Here is a 25,666-nt window from a genome sequence, read left to right as displayed (position 1 = left end):
AACCTCCTGCAATGCACAGGTCAGCCTCCCACAGCAAGGAACAGACACCCAGCCCCGAATGTCGGTAGTCTTCAGGTGGACAGAGCCTGGTCTACTTGTACACCACATCCCAGAACAAGAGTGAGAGTGCATAGTGCTTCTGGGCCAGGGGGCCTCCTATTCCTTCCTTCCATCCTTCCATCCATCCATCCATCCACTCATCCGTCCATCTACCCTACAGATAGCCATCAACCCTGGGAATTGCAGGCAGTGAACGGTAAGTGCTGGACACCCAGCTGTGAGCAACAAGTGTCCGCCCTCGTGGAGCTCACATGAGAGGAGACACTACCCCGAGGTTGGGGAGGACAGGGTGCTGGGGTCAGGGAGCGGGCTGTCCCAGGGAGAATGGGTGGGGACTCTGGAGAGATGCCATTTGAGCAGTGCCCTGATGGGAGAAGAGGATACCTGAGATGTGAGGTGGGAACGTGCTCGGCATGTTAAAGGGACCCTAGGCACCAAAAGGCAGGTGGGAAGCTCAAGGTGAAGCAGATACACTTGGTGAATGCCGGCTGGCCTGCCCTCTAACTTGACCCGGATCTGCTGCCCCCACACCACCTCCCAGTGCCTGTTTATGGACCTGCATAAATCTCTGACCTCACAGGAATGTCAGGGTCCTTTGCCATGTGGCTTCTCCTGTCGGCCATCGTGTGGCACCCGAGCAGGCTGAGGCCCCTCCCAGGGCACCTGGCCCCTGAACCCTCACTGTATTGTCCCTACACTTTGGGGATATATCGGACACACTGACCACAAGTTCCAAATGCAAGTGTCCTGGGCCACCTCTGGCTTTGGAGGAGACTCTAGGGTTTATGGATAGCTAATGTGTGCCTACACCTGACCAGCTAGGGACATTTGAGTGCAAAAACCATCACCCTCTACAGGGCACCTTGGCCACCTCCCCACCTGGGCCACAGCCTTCTCACTGCATCTGTGGCCTCCCGACCTGGGCTCCCTCAGGACCATTGCCTCCTGGCCTCCTGGTGCAGAAGTGACTCCTGGGGTCCACTCTGCGCCCCTTGCCCTGGTCCAGGGCCTCTGCCTGTCTCGTCACCAGCTGTCTACCCTCATCACCCACGTTCCACCCCGTAGATCTGAGCCCTTTCTTTCCTTTAACACCTTTGATGGCTCCAGTGTCTAAGAAAATGGTTTTATAGTCCTCATGCCCAACAGGACCCTGCCCTCTTCCCAAGACCCTCAGGTGCTGCATGGCTCCAGTCCCCTGGACGGCAGCCACAGAACCTGTCCAGCTGCTGACACACTCTGTGCCTCTGCTCATGCTCTTTCCCAGGTGCAGTCCTCCCACCTCTTCTCTGCCCGTCAATTTCTGACCCACCCACTTTCATCTAAAATGCTACCTCCTCCCTGCAGCCCACCCTGGTTGGGATCAGTGGGTCCTTTCTCTTTCCATAACATGTCATGCTATTTTACCCTCCATGGCTATGAACTGAGTGGTGCGGGTCTCATGGTTCTGCTCCACGTGTAGGCTCAGGGACTTCCCAAAGTCACGCAGACCCTTTGAGCCTGTTAGTGGCATGCTTTTCTGGGACTCCAGGCTCATTCTCCCCACATTTATATTGCTCAGGCGGACAGCTTTAGATTTTCTAGAAAATGTGTTGTTGAATGGCAGCCCCCTAATCTGGACTGTCGTTGCCAGCAAGTCGTCAAATCTGTGAGACATGAGGAACGAAGGGCTCCCTGCTCACTCGTGGCTTGTCAAACCCTGGGCCCTCTTCCTGACCTTTCTAAACAAAAATGGCTCTACAAGTGGGAATGGCTGTTGTCAGCCTCTTTTCCTCTGGATCTGTTGTGAGCCAGGTGCTGCTGTTTGGGGACAGTGACTGAACAGAGCATCAGGCGGCCCTGGGGCCAGCTCCAAAAAGGTGCCCCTGACCTTCAAGTTTGTTCCCAGATTGCCCTGGGAGCCACCACGAGGCCCAGGACACACCTGCTTCATTTCCCATCCCAGACATCACATTCTTGTCTCAAACACCACACTGAGCACAGCGGTGATGGGGGTTGCCACTGGGGGTGGTTTCTTAAGTCCTTCGACGTGCGCTGCGACCAGCTAAGTGATGCCTGCACATCTTGCTTCACCTCCCCACCGTGAGGAAGGTGGCACTGCCACTCCACTTGGCACCTGCACGAGAAGCACACCAAGTCCTGGGCCCAGGTCACATGCCTGCACCAGGGGAACTGGCCTCCAGTCCTGACCCAAGTGTCGGCTGCCGAGCTCCTCCCGTGGTCTGACTGCTGTCCTGCTCTGGGCTGGCTCCCAAGGACACCATTCTGCTCCGAGAAAGGGGAGAGGACGCTTTGCTCTATGGTCGTGGGATGAGACTCACCCCTGCTGTCACTGGAACAAAAACAAACCTGTACCTGCACCACAGGTGCTAAAGCCGCCCCTGACTGTTTCCTTTGCAAATGTGAAAACCAACTCCTGTTCCTCAATGTTCTTGGCAGTGCATGTGACTTCTGCCTCCACAGCAGTCATGGCACTTAGGCTGACACAGTGTTGGTGGAGAGAACAGATGGCGAAGCCACAGCTGGCGTCAGTTTGGTTTCTCTCTTCCTAGGCTGCTGGACAAACCCCGGACATGGTGTGGGGCACCGGGACTGGAGGCAGCTCCCCTGGAGTATGCCAGAACTGACCACTGCTGGGCCCGCTAAGCCCTACCTGCTCCGCACTTGTCTGTAGTTCCTTACAGTGCATGTTGTGGCCTCATCCCGCCTGCAACCACCCTCCTCCTGGGAGACTTGGAGGAGAGAGGTCCTGAGTTGGGGGCACATTTGGGGCACCCAGGGTGGCAGCAGCTCAGGGGGACTTCTGCAGGGGCAAGTACTGAGGCCATCATGCTTGGACACCCCCTGCCACAGAGGGTGCACACGGGGTCCTCTTCCACTCACGGACATTTACTGAGCACCTCACACCCTGTGTACGTCCTAGCACTGGGAACAAAAGAGAAGCCACTGTTCTTAAGACAATGTTCTTTCTGTGGTCCTAACATCCAGGCCTGGGCCCTGCCCACCCCACCACAGCCCCAGGCCCTCTTCCCTGCCATCTCTCACCCTCACTGTGACCTGTTCCAGTTGCTCTTTGCCCCAAATACCCACGCCCGCACCACGTGTCCAGCTCCCTGCCTCCAGGAAACATCAATTCTTTTAGAAAATACTCATCATACCCACACACCTCTCCTGGCACTTCTGGAGGAGGTGGTAAAGGAGGAACCTTAACCCAAAAGCATCACCCTGGGGTCGACAGCCTCAGAGAGATGGAGCCTGGGCCTTACATACTGCCACCTGGTGGTCAAGACTAGGAGTGGCGGTGAGAACCAAGTTTCAAATCTGTGTATTTCAGGACCTGGGTGTGACAAGCTCTCTGAACGAGTCTTCTAAGTGCCTTAAAATTCTAGTTCTAATCTAATTCATTTCACTGAGTGTCCACACCTTAGGGGTTCACCAGACCGCACCCAAACTTCTAAGAACCGTGTAACCAGAACAGAGTCAGGGCTGAGATCCAAGGCCAGGCACAGCTTGCCAGGGGGTCAGGGTTAAGAGATAGGTGCAGCAGAAACCTCCACTTCCTGGTGGAATGGCAGAGAAGACACTGTCCATCCTCAGTCGTCATGGAACACACTAATCCTAGCGGCAGAGCATCAGTGCACAGTGTTCACATGATCTGTCATGCTCGTGACCTGCGCTCAGATTTTGAACTCCATCAGCACTGCGTGGCAGACACACAGACACATGCGGGAGAAGGGCCACTGAGGCGCCAGAGCAGTGGGCCCGGCACCCGGGGTGTGGCCGAAGGCCATCCTGATGATCCACACTCACGACCTAAATGCATATTCGGAGTGCACCAAGGAGCCTTCTGCAGGGCCTGCTCAGCAAATATTTCCAGAGCAAGGGCCTTCTACCCACCAGAACACGGTCTAGTCATGAGGCGTTGGGGAGGGGAAGCTGAGGTGCCAGTGGAAGTAGATCTGGGTCCCTTCTATAGCCTGGGCTCCTGACATGTCAGAAGGGAATAAGTACAGGTGACTTGCCAGCTGTTCCTGGCAAAAACAGCCACTAGAGAAGCCACCTAAGGTTGGAGCAAGATCAATGTCCAGGGCCCAGAACTTGAGCTGCCAGAGCTCGGTGGGGCAGCTGGGGACCCAGCAAGGACCTCAGGTCCTGAGACCTCTGAGGAGCACAACTGCAGACTGGAGAAGCCGTGAGGGCGCAGAGCTCCAGGGTAAAAAGCCTGTGCTGCAGCAGGAGGCCGCTCCTGGGCCTTGAAGGGGCTGTGGGGCCCATCCACGGCAGACAGTGCAGCTCCCATCCAGTGTTGCCTTCCAGTGGGATCTCCGGGAATCCAGAGGACTGGCTTTACCTTGCAGCCTGAATGACTCCCACCCCCACACCCCAGACTCATTCTTTGCCCCTCAGCCCAGTGGGAAGGACTGGCTCAGGGGTCCAATGCAGACAGACCCCCACTGGTCATGGGGATGGTTAGCTTGACCTCAAGTGTCTGGGTCCTGCCCCGATTCCATAGCACTGAACCCATGCTGGTGCCTGGTCACACTGCCCTGGGCTTCACCCGGTGCCCGGGAGGTACACTGTCAGGCCTGAGACTGGCGAGGGGCCCCGGCTGGATGAAGGAACCCTGCCCACCACTCACCAAATGTTTGCTCCCACAGCCGCACAGCTCTGCAGTCCTGGCGTCTGACAGGCTTACAGCTCTGTTTGTGTGGGAGGTCACTGCCGGTCTCCCTGTGGTGCAGCTTACCCTGCAGGTAAGTGGCCTTGTCCCCATTCACCTGAACTTACCGTGGATCCTTCTGAGGCTTCGGACCACACACCAGCCCTGCAGTGCCCCTTTATTCGCCCACACTGCACTTACAGGAACCAAGGGGTGGAGGGGCACACTGGTGCCAGTTCATCTGGGGAGCAAGAGGCAAGAGACTGGCAGGGAACACAGCTGCTAGGCAGTAAGTAGACTCTGTCTCCTTACAAAGCCTGGTGTCCAATGGGGCAGGCCCCCTGCCTCAAAGTGGGTACATGGCAGGGTAGTGAGCATGGCCAATTGTCCACACCTGAGAAACTATTAAAATCTGTACAGCTTTGACAGCCTTTTCTGGAGCATAACTCCATGTATCCATTCAGACAGGTCTTAGCATTTGACTTTGAACTTTGCATTTGATAAATCTATGCCTATTAGACTGGTTTCATGAATAGCAGCATGCTGCACAGAGACCAGCAAAGAGGGCACCTGGGTTGCTGCTGCTCACCGTTCCCTCTGCAGTCCCACCTCATCCCGAGGCCCAGACGGACAGCCACATGTGCCCCCACAGCCGGGCTGACGCCCCTTCAGCCTGCAGGGCAGCTCTGGATGAGGATAGGTGGGAGCATGGGCAGGCCTCAGGCAAGGAAGGGCCAGGACAGGGAGAACGGCCGCTCTGCAGACCTCTCCTAAGCGGAGAAAGGGGTCTGGGTAGAGGAGAGTGTGTTCTTGGTCCCAGCGCTGCCCCCATCCCGGGGCCCGCTCTGTGGTGTGGGGAGCTCGTTGCCGGTCAACCACCCTAAGTCAGAGGGTTGGAGCAGCTCCTGAGAGCAAGTGTATTCACCTTCCTCTCTGACAGAGCAGATGTGGATCTTCCCAGAAGCTGCTTTGAAAGGTAAGCAATGTGCCAGCAACAGTAGAGAACACCAGATGCTCCCTCTGCCCTTTCCCACTCTGGGGACCCAGGTCGGGGCCAAGCAGCCAACATCCCGCCCACTCCCAGGAATGAGACGAAGTCCACAGGTCAGCCATGGGTCAGCACCCAGCTGTTGTAGTGTAGCTTGGTTTTATTTATGTCCACAAATATTTCCAAAAAATTACAAAATACTCAAATGGAGAGAACACAGAAGTCACGATTTCTGGGTGTCTACTCTGTTTACACTGTGTTATCTCATGGCAAACTACTCATATATACATTTAGCTTCGAGATATATATAAACGTAGCAAGTCAGAATGTACATTCTGCTCTGCTGCTGCTGCCGCAGTGAAACGTGAAGCTCAACCATGACAACATCGAACAAGATACATACAAAACACAGAAAAGCAAAACCCAACTTCAAACGAAAGGAAGGGCTGGGGCCTCCTAAACCATAGCTGACCAGGTGAGGGTTTTCAAATGGAAGAATCTCAGTGCTTCACCTTGGGATGTGGGGGGAACCAAAACCTAACAGGAAACCGCCTTCAGACAACTTTCAATACAGACTTCAAAGTACTTCTTTCTCTCTCTTCTTTGGGAAATGGATGCTGGAGAGAGGAGATAAAGAGCCTTAACTGAATGGTAGGTATTGTGTTCTATCAGAAGGAAAACAAGAGATGGAAGAGGGTGGGGTGACTGTACGGGAACTGGAGGCAGTGGAAGCCACAGAAGTGTGGCCTCGCTGGAGAGCAGCCCGCTATGGTGGCAGGTCACTGCCCCAGAGGAAACAGATGACCCCTGCCAACACAGCCACAAGTATGATGACAAAGGGTTCATTTGAGCTTGTTTCCTCTATAAGGAGTTAAATTTAAGGCAGAAATGGAATGAAAGAAAAAACTACAAACATTTTCAACAAAACAAAACAATCCTCTATCTGTCCCAACTGAAACCAAACATGGTTTTAACAGAGGTGGGCAATGCCCCGATGCAGGTGTGAACCTGAACCCAAGTCTGAGCCAACACCTGCTGGGTCCTGGCTCACAGCACCAGCCCCTTCCTACCCATGCAGCTCGGGTCCTGGATGCACTTCACACCCATTGACCCACAGAAACAACCTACGGTTGCCTGACAATTCTTGGGCGTGGCCACCACATACAATAGCAGAAACAACCCTCAATAGTCTGAGAGAAGGGGGACAGAAAAGGTCATACCCAGGCAGAAATAGGTGCACAGGCCCAGAATCTCCCCATCCTCTGCAGCAACTCGGGAAGTTGAGGGGAGCTCTCTGCAGGACAGCCTGAGCCCCACTCCACAGGTGTGGCTGTCACCCTTGTTCCCACTTCAGGATGAAGGGTGGCACTCAAATGGCTTCCCAGTCTGACACAGGTCACCTTGCTCCTGGGGGTAGTCACATAAGCCACTACCCACAACCGTGACCACTCTGGGGTCTCCCCAGGGGAAAGTAGCCTCAGGCCATGGGGAGGACAGACTGACCTTACCACAGGATGCCCAGGACACACGCACAGAAGGGCAAATTCCTGACAAGACTCCTTTGGCAAGCATACGTGCTATTGGTAGGGGATCATTTTCTTCAATTTTCTAGAATGCTATGCAATCGTCAGAGTATTAAGAAAGGCCGTCCATCCAGAACAATCAAATGTGTGCACAGAAATCCATAAAGAGATCTACAACCAGACACACAGAAACATGTGTGTTCTATCCTGCAGAAGAGAACAACGGCGGACACTTAACTCCTGCACTCCTGGTGCACAGTGACAGAGGCTCGGTCTAGCACATGTCCACACTGCTGGCAGAGCACAAGCTTGGAACACACACAAGTAGAGAATCAAAGCAAAACAGAAAGTTGGTAACACTGTCCCCGCAAACCCCTGGGTGCTCACTGCTGCGACCAAACCAAGTCCCAAGCTTTTGCCTGTTTGCAATTAGTAACGCCCATCTGCTCCCTTTAATTAAAGGGATAATTATATATAACTTTTTATTAAAAAATCAACTCTGTATTCTGTCAATAGCTGGTAGGAATTCATAATTAGTGACATGGCTGGAAAAAATAGATCAACAGTAGTTTGTGAAAAGAAAAAAAGGCTGCTCTAAAATTATTTACAGACATAAAAAGCTGTGCTGCAGAACTTTTTCAAATTATGGTTTCCAACAATGTAGCAAAATAAAAAGATTCTTTAAAAATTACAGCTCTTGGATTCCAAACTCATATGCCACCTATCTGCACACCTTGTGGGCTTTGGGACACACGTGACTGAGTGCGTCTGCACGCACAGTGAAGGGTGTGACTGGGTCCTAGCACCTACTGAGAAGTCGAAGAAGGAAAGGAAATGAAAGCTGAACCCTAAGATTGCTGGGAAGTTTTCTGAATGTTCAGTCCAGTCCAGGACTCGCTAAGTTTCTGGGGGACTGTCATGCAGGGAGACCCAAACCAGTCTCAAGGAATCCTCTCTACAAACAAACACTATTATGCTGATACATTTTTAGTTGTGGGGTTTTTAAATATATAAAGAAATCTTTAGAAGATATTCTTTTGCTTTTGCAGCTCCTATTGGTATGTAAAAAGTCCTGTTTATCCCCCCAAGAACTAGGGTTTCCACAGCCAGCGTTAACAAATAAATAACTTATAACTGCTTGTCACCTTCTTTCTTCAGTCGACTGGAAAGAAAAATAAAGGAAAGAGGACTCAGCACCAGGCCTGGGCAGGCAGACCCAAGATGCCTCCCACACAGCTGGCCCTCCTCGCTCCCTCCCACCAAGGTGACGCTACAGGGGTCCCCTCTAGGGCCACAGGGGCCTGGTGCCTGCTGATGGGGAGGAGTGCTGTGGGCACAGCCAGGAGGGGCTGTCATCAGGCTGGTTCTGTGGCCCACAGGTGGGGTAAGTGGGAGCTCAGCCAGCCAGCCCACCCACCCCCAGGCCCCACCGCCTCACCTGTAATAATCTTCCTGGCTTGGCAGATGGCTGCCGTGCATGTGGGGGTGTGCGTGCAGCCATTGCTGCTCCATGGCCAGCCGCTGCAGCTCAGCCGACTGGGCGTGCATGGCCTGCAGCTGGTGCGCAGCTGACATGGGGGGTGGGATGGCCCCTGGCAGGTCTCGGGGGTAGGGGGTGCCTGCAGACACAAAACAGTCTCCTCCTCAGAGCCTCCCCTGGGGGAAGGGTTCCCCTCCTCCTCAGACTCTAGGCCTCAGCCTATTTCTTCTTCAGAGAGATCTACCTCCCCAAGCTCTCAATGTACATTTGGGGCCTCTGTTACTCCTTCATTGTCCACTGTTCTCATCTAGGTTTTTGTCATACACTTACTACACCTCCCACCTCGCACCAGCTCTCAGGGGATATCTGTTGCATACATGAATGAACAGGTCGTCAGACCTGACTGCTAACCCAACTCTTACACTGGAACCCCTCCTTCCCCAAGTGCATTCTTACCAAAAACGGGGTGACGAAGCATCTCGTGCTCATGGGGGGGCTGTCCAAGCAGAGGGTTGGGGAGAGTGCCAGGGGGATAGGGAAAGCGAGCCAGGTGAGGGCCAGCAGTCAGGGGGTCAACCAGCGGGTGAACTGGGCCTGATGAACCTGAAATATGGGGCAGAAGTCCAGATACAGGTGGTGCAGGGCTCTGGGGCTCTCTCAACGTTTCCCTTCCTGGCCGAGCTACTGGTGATTTCCTCCTCAGCATGCTGGTTCCTGGTCACCAGGACCACCAAGAACCCGACCCAAAGTGGCTTTCGTCCGACCCCTTACCACACTCCTGCAGCAGTGCTCCAGACAGTAAAACAGAAGTGAAGAGCTATATCCTCCTCCCACCCTGAGCACCCTCCACAGGCAGTGTCCCCCATCCCATTATGTTCAGGACCCTGGATCAGCAGAGCCCACTGGGCTGACTGCCCAGGCCCACCCTGCACCTGTTACGTCTACAGGGTGAAACTCACAGCCACTCCCCAGCCCTGCCCCAGCCAGCGTTCCCTGTGCAGGCTGCCTCCCTGGGGCCCTTCAACCATAGAACCCAAAGGAGGCCAGCAGACTGCTGTGGCAGGGATGGGGCTCAGCACACCCGGGCTCTCTCCTGCATGTCATCTGCTGACTCCCAAGTCTGTGTTCTTGCCTCAGGCCCTTTGCATTTGCTCTCCCTCTGCCTAGAGTTGCTCTTTCCCATGACTCACTCCTTTGCCCCCTTCATATCTTTGCTCAAAATTTACCTTCTTGGAAAGGATTTTCCACAGCCCTCTTTATAGTGGCAGCATTGCCCCAACTCCTTCACCCCCTCTCCCTGCTTAGCTTTCTTCCAGAACACTGACCACTTCCCATAATCCCAACTACGCATAGCACATTGCAAGTGCTCAGCAAACACTTGTAAATGAAAGAACAACTGCCTGCCTGTCCTCTTATGGCACCAAGGCAGCCTGCTGGCTGGTTTCACTGAGGCTTAAAAGGCCCACACCTGGTGGCATGAGTCTTTCAAGTATCAGGAACATGGGATAAATTTGACAGCTCCTTGGCTTCCCTAGGACCATCAGTCAGGGCTGGGGACACGGGTAAGAAGCCAGGTGCTGTCCTCCCTCCCCCAGGGCCTGCTCTATCAGCTGTCCTCCTCCCCAGCAGGCCCTGGTCCCAGGGTGCAGGCACACCTGCCAACTTGAGGGCAGGGCCAGGGCTAGAGCCAGAGCCCTTCTCACCTGCCCAGCATACAGTGCTTCAGGGGGTGCAGTTGTGCCTGTCTCTGCCTCAGACCAGCCTGCACCCTGAACTGGCCAGGTGTGCCAGAAGCCCAAGTCTCATTTCCAAAGTGGGAAGGCAGATTTTTCCTTTGAAGTCTCATTCAATGACAACCTACATACATTCTGGATGTCCACATTGCCTCCACCCAGTTCCTAAGGCCCCACCTCCTGCCTTAAGCCTGCCCCAGGAAGCAAAGGCCGCTTCCCTCACTCCCTGGCCTACCCTAGGCACAGTGCCGAGAATCTAAGCTTTATCCAGGAGGCAGCAAGCAGAAGGTCCAAGGGAGATGCAGCTTTCTGGGGACCTGCAGCTCTGGAGAGCCGAGGGGCTGAGCAGAGACAAAGGCTGCGAGTATAGTGACAAAAGGATTCCATGGTGCATGCTGAAGAGTCTAAGGTCTCCCCGGAATTAGGACCATCTCTGGCCTGCACCTCCCCCACACCACAGCTTAACCCACAGCACTCTCTGAGCCAGCCTAGACACCCACCTTGGTGGAGGGGGTCCTGCTGGTGGAGGTGGAGGTGCGAATGGATGTGTGAATGCTGGTGATGGTGCGGAGTCACGTTGAACATCTGTAGTCGGGCCAGAGGGTCGCTGGTCAGCGATGCCATCCGCTCGGCGTGGATCCGCTCGGCCGCCAGTCTATCGGGGTAGCTCATCTCTGGCCGCAGCTGGGGGCCCGCCAGGGCCAGTCTCTCCCGCTCCAAGGGGTTCAGACCCGGGTGGAAAGAAGCAAAAGGGTGGGGACCCGCAGTGGGGGGAATGGTGAGGGCACTGTGCCGGGCGAAGTGCTCCATGGGGTTGGTGGCTGGGTGCAGGGGGTCCAGCTCTGGGGGCTTCACCTCGAAGCCTGGCTTCATCCTCTCCCGCAACTCGCGCTCCCGGATCTCCCGCTCCCGGATCTCCCGCTCCCGGAGCTCCCGCTCCCGGATGGTGGGGTCAACATTGTAGAGGCCGGGCATGTGGTAGGCCAGCAGCGGGTCAGTGGGGTTGAGGGGCATGTAGAAGGGGTGGTTGCGGTTGGTGGGTGACATGACATGGGGCCGAGCATACTCGCTCAGAGTCCGAAGGGCAGGGGTGTCGGGCCCAATATATGGGGGCACAGCAGCAATGGTGGTTGGTGGTGGCTCAAAGGATGGCCGCATGTGGCCGGGCCCCCCAAGCTGGGGGTCGCTGAGGCGGCCTTCATGTGCTGCACTGGAGGCCTTCTGCTGAAGGAAAGGTGGGTGTAAGGGACAGACGCTAGCTGCCTGGTGTTTACCTGGCAGAGGTGAACCCTGCTCTGCGGCCACCCTGCACTGACCAGCCAACTCAATCCCTCTATCCCAACACTGAGTGACATCTGGCCCCAGCCGTGGTCTGTGATAAGGACAAGGTCCAGACCTGCTGTCATTGTCTCCTCTGTAGTACCTGTAACTCCCCTTATGTCCTAGGTGCAACTGTGTACCTGTGAGACAAGGTACTGCATGGGAGGGGTGTTCCCCACCACAAAGTCAGGTGCTGGGTGGCCCAGCTTACAAGAGTGCCACAGGGCAGGGATGCCAGAGGAGCCAATGTGGCAGGTTAACGTGCCCACTGCCTGGCTCTCCTCCCCTTGAGTTTCTCTTCAGTTCCCTCCAATTACATGAGACACAAGTCTACAGGCCTGCCCACCATGCCGCTGTCCATCAGCCTGGACCTGCCAGGGGCCAGGAGGGGCGCACAGTGAGCCTCTGGGGAAGAGGGAGGTCCAGGACTGGCTCAGGGATGAGCTGCCATCTCAGAAAGGCCTGGGATGGGCCTCGGACAACACCCAATCTTCCATCTGTTGTAATAACAACAAACCAGACAGCCTCACCTAGAGCAGTGTGGCCCCAGTGGCCCCTGACTGAGATGGCCGGTGCCTCCCTGCCACCACCCGCAGGCCGCCCGCCTGCCCTGGGTTGAGCACTCACGGCTGCTCGCTCAGCCTCCCGCTCCCGCTCCCGCTCCCGCTCGCGCTCCTTTTCCTTCTCCTTCTCCCGCTCCTCTCGGGCTTTCTGCTCAGCCTCCCGCTTGGCCTTCTCGATGGCCTCCTCCCTCTTCTTGGCCAGTTTTGATCCCGCCAGAGGCATAAAGTACAGGTCTGTCCGTGCACACGAGTTATAACCCCGGTCCAGGTGTTTGTAGAACCTAAAAAAAGCCACATCGGTCGTGGGATCCTGCTGAGGCTGAGGCCTGCCCTGAGCCACCCAGATTCTTGCTACAGTACCTGGCTGACTGGCTGGCGTGGCTGGGTGTGTCCACCACAGTGGGCTCAGGGGACGGGCTCCTCGGAGGGGGTGGGGGGCTCTCAGGCTCCTCAGCATCGTCCAGAGCCTCTTCCTTGATCTGGACAGTGGGCAGTGGGCAGGCTGCCCCGCCAGGTGTGCTGCCTCCTGAAGAAACGGCAGCAGAGCAGGCTGGCTGGGCCGAGGGGCCAGGTCCCACAAGTGGAGTGGAGGTAGAGGGGCAGGATGGAGGGGTGATCGGAGGAGGGCCTCCGGGGACGAAGGGGTGCTGAGTGAATGCCGGCTGAGGGGGCACCTGATGGAGGCCTGTTGGGGGGTGAGAGGCAGCAGCAGGGGGCAGACTCTGGCTCTGGGTCAGCACAGGGGGCTGGGCAGGGGAGGAGGGCAGGGGCTGGCTCTGAGGCATGAGCTGCAGGGGAGGGGGATGGGCAGAAGGAGGGTGGTGTGTGGAGAGGGAGCTTAGGGGCTTCAGTGCTGGAGGGGGTGGGAGGTTAGCATTCATGGAGAAGGGGGAGGGCCCTGAGAGATGAGGTGGGTGCTTGTGAGCCTGTGGTGCTGGCAGCTGGGGGATGGGCGTGGTGGGTGGGGGCTTGATGTGCGGCATGGCCAGGGGAGCCGGTGGCAGGGGCTGCTCCCGTGGAGGCTGCTGGGACTGCAATGCTGACTGAGAGGCTGGGGGCTGCAGGGATGTGTGAGGGTGAGCTGCTGCCTGGGAGGCTGGGGGAGGGAGGCCAAATGGCTGCGGGGGGCCTGGGTGCTGCAGCAGGGGCCCAGCCTGCAGGCTGTGAGGACCAGATGGGCCTTGACTATGTAGTGGGGGCTGGGTGTGAGGTGGGGCAGAAGTCTGGCCAGCTGGCCCGGTCAGAGGCTGTAGTGGCGAATGCGGGGAGGGCATCCGCTGTGGGTGCATGGCAGGTGCCTGTTGGATGTGGGCATGGGAAGGAGGACCTGGTGGAGCCTGGTTAGGGGGCTGGGAGGCTGAGGGGGAGCCCTGTGGAGGAACTGTGGAGGACGTGGGCCCTGGTGTGGGAAGCTGGGGGGCTCCTGGTGGGACTGTGGAAGGAGCTGGAGCAGCCCCACTGGAAGCCTGCAGGGCTGGGGGCTGGGCCTGCAGGGTCTGCTGCTGGGCAGAGGAGTCCGAGTCACTCTCATTGTCCTGGGGACTGGGGATGCTGGGGGACGTGCTGCGATTGTCCTGGTCGATGTCTTTGGGGTCACTGCTGCCCTCATCGTTGACACTACGGCTGTCGGAACTCTCTCCCTCACCTTCGGATGGTGAGTTGGGCCGGCTGATTTCCTGAGGCCAGAGAGGGGAGGTGGGGGAAGCTCTAGTCTGCCCTGCGTGGCCAGAGCCTGGCAAGTGCACAGCGAGCAGCAAGCTTAGCCCCCAAGGGCCAGTGGTTCCACCCTGACCCAGCCACCTCCCAGGGAGAATCAGCTGGGAGCTTCTCCAGTGCATTAGCTGCCAGCTGTAGTCAACAAGCCCAGCCACAAACTTCACCTGGGTTTTCGTCTTCTTTGAGCTGGTCCTGTCAGCCTCCTCTGTATCAGAGGCCACCTTGTCCCGCTGGCGCTTGGTGTTCTTCAGAGGGGATGAGGCTTCCTCCTTCACCTTCTGTAGTGGAAAAGCACACAAGGAGGATCAGACCAAGAGAGGACGTCCCATCAGCCTCAGGGTGGGGCAGGGCATAATGTCGGCCTCTGAGGCCTTGGGTGCCCCCAAAGGTCAGTGCTGGGAACTGAGCTGGATCCCTTTCTCCAGGCCCCAGGCTGCAGTGTCAGGCCGGGGCAATGCTGATGCCCCAGGAGGCTCCATGGATGACCTGTGGCCCCATGTCTGAGGCAGCTGGACACCAGCTCCAGCAATCTGGGTTTTCAAGGGAGGGTGGGGAGCCCCACTCCCCACCCCAGCACCTCACCTTGGCCAGCTTCTTCACAGTCTCTGCTTTACTGTCGTTGCTGGAGGTGCTGGCAGCGCTGGGGGAGTTCCGGCCACTGGAGCGGATGTCTTCATTGATGGGTGAGGTGCGACCATCAGGGCTGGCTGGCTGCTTCTTTCGACCACTGCGCAGTGTAGACATCTACCCACCCAAACCCAACACTGGTGACACTGGACCCCAGTCCCCACATGGGCCACCTGAGCCCAACCCACACTCAGAGGCATCAAGAGCAGACCTCACTGTCAACCTCAAAGCAAATCCCAGCCACTTGCAAACAACAGGCTCCCTGGCTCTCCTGTGACACAGAGGGTCAATATGGAGTAAAGGGAGGAGGGGTGAGCGGGAGGGTGCACAAGGAAAAGAGTGATTCTTGGCTGAAACCCAAAGTACTCGTCTCTGGCACTGTCCTGACTGACATGCACTGGGAATGAGCAGGGCTTTCTGAGGAGCCGACATCAGTAGGGACTGTCCACTTGGCATGTTCTCCAGAATGACAACTACACAGAAAGTCAGCTTGAAGTCACCTCACCCCTTGTGTTTATTCCATGTAACTGCCCAACCAAAACAAAACAAATGCTTGCTGATTTCATCTGACAGTATGGAGAGTAACCTAAAGACATGAACTGTCCTATAATGTAGCTCAGCTCCTAAAACCAGCAAGCGCTTCAGCATGTTTCGCAAAGCCACGGGCTCCGATTCAAGCTGCTCCACCTGCTCCTCTCTGGGCAAGCAGTGGCTGAGCAGTCAGCATGCTAGGGTCAGAGAAAGGTGGATGGTACCACCCACCTGCCTAAACAGGTCACTGGGGAGGCCAGCACTACAGGGAAAGACCCTGGTGGTACCCTTGGTCCCCAACCTGGGAAACCCTTGCTCCCAAAGGTCCCTGCCACTTTTTCACCCTGGAAAACAAAGTCTCTTTATAGAAGGAGGAGGCTATGCAGTGAGTAAAAAAAAATGTACCTAAAAGTTTCTAAAACTGGATCAAACATTAAAAAAGAAGGCTGTAAGTTTCAAATCCCAGAGATATGCCACAATAGAGATGCTGAGCCCAGGGCCAGAGGAAGGTCTGAGGGCCTTGGAGAGCCTGCCTGGAGGCAGCTCCGAAACCAGTGGCCCCCACAACAGACTCCCCAGTGCAGAGGGAGGGTGAGAACAGGGGTTGGTCTCAGCCTCACAGGCAAAGCTAATGCCACTGGACAGACCATTTCAACCTCAGCAGTCTGTTTTTCTACCTAAAATGAAACACTTCCAGTCCTCCTGCTGGGCACAGCCCTCAGGACCCTAGCAGCCTGGAGGAGGTGTGGTCAGGAGCTTTGAGGCTGGGGCCTCCTGGCCCCGGGCACTCACCGAGCCTCGACTCCGCCGTGTCCTCATGCTATGTTTTCCACTGAGCCCATCCTCTTCCTCTTTGACAGGTTTGAACATAAATGGCGGGGGGTCCACAGGCTTCTCAATGGGGGGGAGCTCGCCGTATTTCTTGAAGTGGATGCGGCAGTCTGTGCAGAGCAGGATGTTCTCCCGGCCCCCGTGGTGCCAGTCTTTGGAGGCTGCGTGGGGGAAGAGGGGTGGAGGCAGAACCTCAAAATCCAATATCTCTGGAACATCTAGGTGGGAGGCCCGACCAACCCTGGTGCCACGAGAGCCTGCGCTCCGGGCCCAGACAGACCCCACCACTCCCACAGCTCAGGGGCTGGTGCTGCGCCACTCTCTCTCTCTCCCAGGGCAAGAGAGGGGTTTGGGAATTTTCTTCCCCACTTATCTCAGGGTGCCCAGGAGGAGCTGAGAGCAGGCGCCCCCACCCCAGCCCTGAGCAAGTCTGTCCTATGCACTGATCAGCACTCTGTACCGACTGCTCAATAGAGGAGTGAGGTGAGTTGAAACTTCCCAATTCTACAGGGACCCTGAAGCATAAAGCCAATGTCGAAGCCCCACTCACTGGTGCTGAAGCAGTGGCGGCAGGCGTACCCCTTCAGCTCCTGCTCGCTGTCCTCACTGTCGAAGTCGTCCTCGCTGGCTGAGCTCAGGTCCACTGGGCATGGCAGGCACGCAACAGGGTGGAGGAGACTGTCATACTCAGCCTGCCCTAGGCTCTGACCCACCAGTCAGAGTGACCCAACAGGCTGAGGTGGGACACTCTGAATTCCTCAGGGTCAACCATCAGAACAAAGAACTTGTGTGTGAGGGGCGGGGAGTCCCCAAGGGCCTGCTCTGCTAAATTGTTGGGGCTGGAGCCACATCTGAAACCTGGGTGGCAGGCACTGATATCCACAACTTGTGAATTTGAACAGGGCAAAGAGTATCCATAGTACCCTCCTGACACATCCAGGTTTCCCCAGGACCTGCTTCTCCACCTAGCGCTATCCCACCAGCCCTAGATGACTAGATCACTTCTCGTCTGCGTGTGTGACAAAAGCGCCTCCAGGAGGTCCAGGCCAGGACAGCACTGGAAGGCGGCTCTGCCGCACCCTAGTCTTTAGGGGCTAACAGGTATGGGTTTCATTGTCATGGAGCTCCTCATACTGGGACCAAGAAGGGGGTCTTGGTAAAGCAGGACGAAAAATAAAAAATGTTAATCTGATCTTACTGCTACCACAATACAAGTGCAATGAAAACTAAGTGGAAAACTTCCTCTGAAGTTATCCAGACACCTCAGGGCAAGGCCAAGACCAAGACTTACATTTTGTAAAAAATTAAAATGATATTGAGTTTTTTAGAAAAATTTAAATGAACAAATAATTGGTAAAGCTCTCCTACCAACTGCCTAGTCAGTGCAACACTCAGGCTGTGCTGCACACACACGCGCGCGCACACACGTGCACACAGTACCTTGGGTCACCAGCTCCAGCGTGCACCGGGACAAGGACGCCTGTGTGTGCAGGCCCAGAGCTGAGACACATGTGTGGATCGTGTGAAAAGTCCTCCACTTACAGAATTCACTGGAGGGGGGTCTAGAAGGTGTGTTGACGGGTGTGGACGCAGTGCGGGTCTTAATCCTCCTGAACACAGCCTGCCTGCGGTGTCTACGGTGGGCCCGGGAGCTGGCTGCTTCTGGGGTTTTCTTCCAGTAGTAATAAAAGGTGATCAGTTCCCCCTGTAAGAGAGAAGAGCTGGCTGTGAGGAAACTGTCCAGAGAGGTTTGGCTTTCCCAGTCCCCTCTGCCAGAGAAGCTGGGTTCGTAACACCTATACTGGTGACCAGGACAAAGAACAGTTTGCTTCTAGAGTCAGGAGAGGTTGCTTAAGACACAACTGCTGAGCCGCCCAAAAGCTGCACAAATGGGGCCTGTTGCCTCAGCCCAGCAGAGCATAACCCGCAGATATCAAGAACATCCATTCACTCAACAAGTACTTGCGGGTGCCTACTACATGCCAGATGCCACCACTGTTCTAAGCACGGGACGTGCATTGATAACTCTGCCCTCCAGCTGTGTGTGTATACATGTACACACATGCGCAAAGGATGTATTCTTCACAGGTTTCCACTGAAATCACATGGATGTGATGAGGAAAGGCCTGGCCAGGCAGATGACTCCAGAAACAACCTAGGATACCACTGAGGTGGTGGGAAGCTAGGGCCAGGTGGGAGGTCAGGGAGAACAGAAACCCCAAACCCAGGCAACCGCTCAACAGCCTCCCGCTCCAATCTGAGTGCCCACACTGGGACAAGCTGGCACAAAGTCCAAAAGGCAATGACTGGGGTTTGGCAAAGAAAGACTGAGAGAGGACAGACGGTGCTGATGTGCAGATGAAAGGCCACATGTCACAAGGTCAAGTCTTCAAGGCAAAAGGGCCTACTCTGTTCACTGCTGTTCATCGCCCAGCAGAACGAGAGGAGAAGCATCTTTTAAGAAAATACAGCACATTTAGCACCTTCACCTCCAGGGACAGCAGGCACACAAATGGGTTAAGTAACATTCAGCTAATCCTGGCTGACAAAAGACTGACTTCTTAAAGCAAACATCCCAAGATAAAATATCTTTAACTTTTAAAAAACCACTTAGAGCAGCGAGAGAGCCGAGATCACATTGATCTTCTCTAATTAAACAAATATTGTGGAAAGTCAATTAACTCAACAGACCACAGTCCCCTGGGAGGTCCCCCTGGGGGAGCCTGCATCCCAGGGTGGGAGCTACTTGGCCGGAGCACTGCAGCCCACAAAAGGCTCACTGCCTTGTGAATGGAGAAGCCAAGAAAAAGAAGAAAATATTTTGTTCTTCAGTGACCTGAGATCCAGTTGTAAATATTAGTGTTGGGAGGACCAAAATAGACAAAGAAGCGCAGACACCACACAACAAACTCTAGTGACTGACAGAGTGTCCATCAGACGAGGTTTCACCAAAAACACTCCTGAGACTTGAAACATGATGATAAATAGGTTGGTAGAGAAGCAGGAAGATTTTTGGTGGGAAAATGGCTTCTGCAAAGCAGGTAATGTATGTGTGCCGAGCACTCATGACCCAGGAGTTGGGTCTATGTCTGCGCATTCTGAGGAGGAGGACCACAGCTGTCATTAGAGCCTTAAAGGGTCAGAATCTCTCTTTGGAGCTGTAAATGTGTCCTTCCTTCCAAAAACCACTTAACTAAATGCTAGTGGCTGCAAATATTTAACAGATGAAGGAGGCCAGGAGCCCGCCTCCAAGGACAAGTACACGAATGTCCACACGTGCACATACCCACCCCAGCCCCTTTTTGGTGCCATGAGATGGTAACTGAATAGCGGGGAAAATGTGGGGGCTGCCCTTGAATTTCTGACTTGTCTACTGTATCATTCTACAACAGTAGGCTCTGTGGTTGACCAGACCTTCCTGAGCCCCTAAGGCCATGATCCAGAACCTCTGGTGCCTGCCTCTTTACTGCCTACCTTTCTGACCTGGAATGTCATTTATCTATACTGATCTTCTGCTGTTGGCTGGCCAGAGGGAACAAACTCATAAATCCAGTAGGGAGTAAAGAAACGTGTGCTGACATGAAACTGATCTGGCTCTGGTTTTCCTATGAAAAAATATAGAACAGAAGCCAAGGCAGGTCACTGTCACCCCTCACATGCTTTGTTAGAGTGGTGTGCTCAGTTTAAAAGGGCAACTCTTACAGTAAACCAGAGCCTAATCCCAAAGGCGGAAAGAAGCTCAAGATAACCCAAAGTGATTCCTCCCACCTCCTCCTGCAGTGGAAGCTGTTTTGGGGCCAGCGGTGACAGAGGCCTGGAATCTAATGGAACATGTGAAGCAAGAGGAGATGGAAGGAAATAAATGTGGGAGAGAAAATTGGGTGAGAGGGCACCACAAGGGTCTCTGTCAAACCTCAGTCTTACTTCAAGGCTGTTAAAAAGCAGCCACCCTGACATTTCTACACAGCATTGGTCTGTAACACAATACTGCCACACAGGGTTACCAGGGATTATTTCTACTTTTCAAACATGGGGGTGGGAGTGGGGGGCAAACTAGAATTTACTTATTAAAAATTGTGCATTTATCCTTACATGTTTAAACTTCAGTTACCTTCAAAGTACTCTCCATTTGATGCAATACACCTATCGAGATATTTTTTCCACTGCTCAAAACAGTTTTTGAACTTAATTCTGATACCTTTCAGTGCTCCTGCTGTTTTTGTTTTACCTTTTCCACACTGGCAAAACCTTTCCCTTTGAGGGCTTTTTTCATCCACAGAAACAACAAACAGTTGCTTGGGTTGAGATCTGGTGAATAGGGAGGGTGGGGCACAGAGGTCAGGCTGTTTATGGTCAAAAACTGTTGAACACTCAGCATGGTGTGGGCAGGTGCACTAGTAAATCACTCATTATGAAATGGGCAAATGTGTTGAATCTTCCCCCCACCCCAAATCATTGAAGCCTAATGCAGCCTCTCACAACAATGCCAGTTGGTATACTCATCCAGATGGGTTCCTAGAACATTCAGTGGCGGAAGTCTGTACTACAAGGGGCCCACCCTCCAGAAGATAATTCTGGGCTTTTTTTTTGGGGGGGGGGGCGCCTTATATGAATGTCTTAAAATAATTTAAATGGTTTTAAAAGATGGCCTAAATTTGCAGATTACAAGAGGAAAAGCCAGAGTTCAGTAAAGCTATGGGGCTGGCCCAATAGTAGATATCATACAGAAAAAAGGCTCAAGAAAAGCCCAGATTCACACCCTAAACCTTTAGTCCTGCACAGTGCCCCCATGTCCTCTTCTAGTATGTGAGAAAATCAGGACACAGAAACCTAATGTTGAAATGTACATCAACTTTCTGTCACCAGTTAAGTGATGGCTTTTTAAAAAGAATAGGATCAGAAGAGATTCCATCATTTGACTGCCAAGGACCAAAATGACCAAGCCAGAGACTCCTCTGTAAGTCTAAAATTAACTGACGAGAAAATGAAAAATACAAATTTCAAAATTCAGGAAAGACAGGGTAAGCCATATCCTAGAAATGTAAAATGGTTAAACCACTTTGTAAAGCTGTTTGGCAGTTCTTAGAAAGCTAATTAAAGAATTACACACGACCCAGTGATTATTCTACTTCTGGGCATTTACCCAGTAGAAATAGAAATGTGCTCATGCAAGGACTTCTACACATGCGTTCACAGAAACAGCCCAGATGGCCCGAGCAGGACAATGGGTAAACACTGTGGTACACCCATTCACTGGAATACTACTCGACAGTGAAAATGAACAAACCACTGACACACCAGATGGATAAATCTGAAAAGTATCGTGTGTTGAGTACGAGCAGCCAGATGCAAAAGGGTACATACTGTAGGACTCCATTCTAGAAGAGGCAAATGTGTGATCACAAAAAGGAAGTCAGTGATTGCCTGGAGTCTGGAGTAGGAAAACTGCTTATAAAGGACACCAGGAAACCTTCTGGGGTGTTGGGAATATTCTATAAATCAATTGTGGCATTTACATGAATTTATACAGTTGTCAAAACTGACTCAACTACACACTTAAAGTGGATACATTTTTATGGTATATCTATAATATATATACCAATCATATGTCAATAAAGTTGACCAAAGAAAGTCCATACCAGGTTTTATGAGCTGCCGCTCAAACACTGTTATGTCTATGAAGGGATTAAATGGTGGAACGGAGCAAATCCAGGAGGATTAGAGACAGCATATTGGTGACTGCATGGGTGGCTAGGTCTGGAGCACAAACAAAAGAACACGTCAGGGAAAGCTTTGGTTCTACAAATAGGCAGGGAAGTAGCTCGAGCTGCACCAGGAATGAAGTCAATTGAACTTTAATCAAACATGCATAGTGTGTTCTGCAGAGACCCACGGCACATAAATTCAGGGAACAAAAGCAGCTGCGGAAATCAATAGCTTACTGAAACATTAACACAGGCAACCATTGATCAAAAGGCAGCTCCACAAAGGCAGCCTTGCAAATTAGCTCCTGCTTTTGCTTGCAAGCAAACACAGAGGTATAAATGTTGTCGACATGAATGGCCTATAATGACCGTTTTGTTCCCGGCACTCTCACCTCATCTCACAGCAAGGCCTCACAGTCAACACACCGCATATCTCAGGACTGTAACTGCATGCGGCACGAGCAACTAAACTGGTTTAGCGCCTAGGCAAAAAGAAAAAGAATGGGGGCAAAGCCATCCCCATTTGCCAGCACTATGGGCTGCAGCTCTTGCCAAGACAAGTGCTAAATCCACTGGACTATATTTAGCCAAGTCTTTCTTCCTCTCCCCCCTCTATACTTCATCTCTCTCCCCAACTCTGCCTTTTCTTTGTGGTGGTGGTGGGTCCTCTGGATTTTACTGACAGGTCATATGACAAAGCCACTGGCAATAAGAACTGGCTCCTGGATTTGGGTAGCAGCCCACTTGCCCTTTGCAGTCCCCAGGCCACCCTCTCAGCTGGAGTTGGAGAACTAGGCACCATTAGGTCTCTCAGATTTTCCATCAAAATAAAAACAGGGGTGGGTGGTGTCATGCAGAGGAGTAAGGGAAGAAGACATAAGATGCTCACCTCAAGCGCTCTATATGGGTGGGCTGGGGGCTGGGAGGAGAGAAAGAAAATGAGACCCAGAGAAGAGTCAGGTTGACAAGGGCTCCAGGCACCAGCAGACAGCTCAATCACGGGCCACTCCTGAAGTCATTAGGAGGAATGGCTCCTCCTCAAGCACCATCTTCCTTTGGTGCTTCCCCATGTCAACCTGTGAGTCCATCATGTTCACTCAGCACAGAAATGAACAGGGCAGGCTCCCTCCATAGTCCCACTGCCTGGGCATTCCAGCAACTGGGGCTGCAGGGCCACTCAGTCCTTACAGGTAGCGTTTCAGGCATAAACCCATTTCAGGTAAGATCTGCTGGTATGGCCTGGGCCCAGTTCTGCTTTAGCTCAGGTAAACATCAGACTGTAGGCATGTCCAGGACCCAAGTGGGGGCAAGCAGACGTGGGAAAGGTTGGGCACTGGACGTGGGAGTTGCCAGCCCTGTAGCTGGGGACAAGCTGACGGGACCTCCTTCTGCCTATAAGCAGGTCCATTTACCTGCAGGCATGTGGTAGGCACAAACATAACTGCTCTTTAATATCCCAGAACAGAGTGTTGAGGAGGGAAGGTGCTATAGGCATTTCAAGTACCCAAGGCTCATTCTCAGCAAGCTTGTCCGTCTATAGTATTGAGCATTGCAGCAGGCTCCCCTGCCCCAGGTGCTGTTACACTTCTAGCCCAGCGCTACCTTCTCAGACAAGGACCCTCTGGGAAGCTGATGTGGAGGCAAGAAAATGAAATTATTCTGGATTCTGGTCCCATACTGGAAGCATAAGGGTACACACAAGATTGAGTCCAAATTTTTGTGATAACATATTATTGCTGTATAACCCACGAGTCTGGACACCCGAGGTTGGGGGTAGTGGTGCATGGTAGACAATGAGGTCCAGAGGCTCCAGCACAGTTCAGGGTACCTACGCACCTGCCATCTACTAGCATGTCTTCTCTTTACAAGCCAAGGAAGGCTTCACCTTTTAGAAATAACCCTGTACACACATGCCCCTTGCAAGTCAGTGTACAGACATATCAATCCTTTACCTTCCATTCTCACAACATGGTTCTGTGACCAGCAGGGAAAACAATGACCATTGGCCTTACAGTTATGCTAAGGAAGGCCCTGGAAAACCAGTGTCCTCCTCCTTATACAAATAAGAATGGGGATGTTGGAAGGAAGTAATCTAATCTGGATCCCTGCATGTAGGGAGTGCCGAGGTGCCAGCTCAGAAGGTACCTAATAGAGAGGCCTCTCAATGCTGGTGAGGGAAAGCTCTAGCTGATTTTTTCTTTGCCATAGATTTTCAAAAGGCATCCTCTATGGGCTAAGCACCACCCACTAAAAGGAGAGGGCAGCACAGGAGATGGGAAATGGGGAGGCAGGTGCGAAAGCTGTACATGGATAATGGCATTATAAATATATATATATATATATACATCTTTCTGAAGTTATTTTTCAGGACCTTCAGGCTCACCTACCATTGTCAGCGATGCAATGCGACAGGGCCCCCCCATGTGGCAGGGCTGGCACATACACCTCCATACGCATCTGACACAGCCCATTGCAGGGTTAGAAGGTGAGCATTTAGAAGACATGCTCTTAATTCTTTGAGACACATATATTAACTGTTTCGATGCCAAATAAATACTTGAACATTAGTACGTAGAGAAATCACAGCTAAATGATCTCTATACAATACCTTGTTTTGAAGAATGTACTTCAGTTACCACCTGGCTCCTTGGTAGTCCAGATAAAGAGGGTAAAGAAAACCATCAATTTTTTTTCTGGATAGAATGGAGATCAATAAACAAACAAACAAACAAACAAATAAATGGTATTTGTTTCCCAGGAGAAGTTCCAGGAAGCAATGAAACAAGGGCCCAAACCCAACAGGGGCAGGAGGCAGAAGGAAACATGGCACAGAGATGCTTCTCAGACTTTGTTACCCACCACAGGGCCCTGAGAAAAGCAGACAGCATGGGAACGAGATGTGACTCCTAGGCAGAGATGCTCCAACAGGAATGTGTGACCCTGCAGCCAAGCTTGGCCCTCTGATTTCCACAACCACCCTGCCTGGGAATTACAGCCACATTGCTTTTTGGTAAAAACTATTAATTCAATGGTAGTGAAGCAAGTCGGTAAAATTTCCTGGCACAGCCTCCTATGCAAGTCATTCTTTCCTTTCACTCCCTGAGGATTCAAGGGCTGGTTCTGACAACTGTTCAGAACATCGGAGGTGAGAAGCCAGTCACTGGGTAGAACCACCAGCCATGTTTAGGAGCAGTCACCTTTACACATCTCTTTCCAGCAGGCAACTGGTTGTCTTCCAGCAACTACTGTGGTAATTAAAGCAGTGATCTCCTGGGCTCCTTCTTTTGTTAACCAACCAAATCCCCTAATCCCTAAAGGAGCTCCGACACTGTCAGCTGCTCTGCTGCTTGCTGATGGTTAAACACCACTTCTGTGGTCTCAGAGTGCATTTGGTGGAATGATGAGATGCTGTAAGGCACACAGCAGAATCACAGCCTCCTGCAGGCACGTGGTTAGAAAAGCACCTGATCTAACACGCTGCCCAAGAGGGACCCCGATGGCGGTTAGCTGGCTTCTGGGGAAGGGAGTCCCTCCTGCCCAACTCCAGCTCCACTCCTGGGGGAAAACAAAGGCAAGGGAGGGAAGGGAAGGCTCTGGAAGTACGTGAAGGTCTCCTGGGTTTCACTTGTAATGATGAGGCCACTTGAAAATGCTCGTGAAGATGCTCCTGCATTAGGCACTTCCCCCACCCCATTAAAAAAAAAATCCCAGTTGGGCAGGCTAACAACAATTTTTTTTTTTACATTTATTACCACTACATTTGTACACTGTGAAGGAACTCGAACAGATTTAGTGTGTGGTTTTGGTTTTTTTTTCCCAATCAAAATTGTAAAGAGATTTCCTAAGCTCTACATTGCTTTAGTGGCTGGCCTCAGCCACCTGCAGGATCCTACCTTTGGTCCCCTACCTCCACTTGGATGTCCAGAATTGAG

At 53.1% G+C, this 25,666-nt stretch overlaps 1 protein-coding gene across 9 annotated transcripts in view; it reads right to left on the bottom strand.

The window, feature by feature from the left end:
* Nucleotides 1-5,771: 5,771 nt before the first annotated feature.
* Nucleotides 5,772-25,666, bottom strand: part of RERE (arginine-glutamic acid dipeptide repeats) — a 392,196-nt gene continuing 372,301 nt past the window's right edge. For 6 of the 9 annotated variants that reach the window (XM_053920116.2, XM_045190485.3, XM_045190486.3 and 3 more), the window contains 11 exons: nt 17,572-17,734; nt 16,580-16,672; nt 15,991-16,190; nt 14,623-14,784; nt 14,205-14,318; nt 12,685-14,000; nt 12,389-12,605; nt 10,942-11,665; nt 9,165-9,311; nt 8,667-8,847; nt 5,772-8,390 (listed from right to left, as the gene is read on the bottom strand). In XM_053920116.2, coding sequence (XP_053776091.1) covers nt 8,357-8,390; nt 8,667-8,847; nt 9,165-9,311; nt 10,942-11,665; nt 12,389-12,605; nt 12,685-14,000; nt 14,205-14,318; nt 14,623-14,784; nt 15,991-16,190; nt 16,580-16,672; nt 17,572-17,734 — 3,351 coding nt within the window. In that variant the 3' untranslated portion in view covers nt 5,772-8,356. The remainder of the gene's footprint in view (nt 8,391-8,666; nt 8,848-9,164; nt 9,312-10,941; nt 11,666-12,388; nt 12,606-12,684; nt 14,001-14,204; nt 14,319-14,622; nt 14,785-15,990; nt 16,191-16,579; nt 16,673-17,571; nt 17,735-25,666) is intronic. The other 3 variants (XM_053920119.2, XM_053920118.2, XM_045190490.3) reach the window with 3 other exon arrangements.

The sequence above is a fragment of the Desmodus rotundus genome, chromosome 3 (assembly GCF_022682495.2).
Source record: "Desmodus rotundus isolate HL8 chromosome 3, HLdesRot8A.1, whole genome shotgun sequence".
Lineage (NCBI taxonomy): Eukaryota > Metazoa > Chordata > Mammalia > Chiroptera > Phyllostomidae > Desmodus > Desmodus rotundus.
Note: the sequence above shows the minus strand (reverse complement) of the source record. Positions and strands in the feature narration are given on the sequence as shown.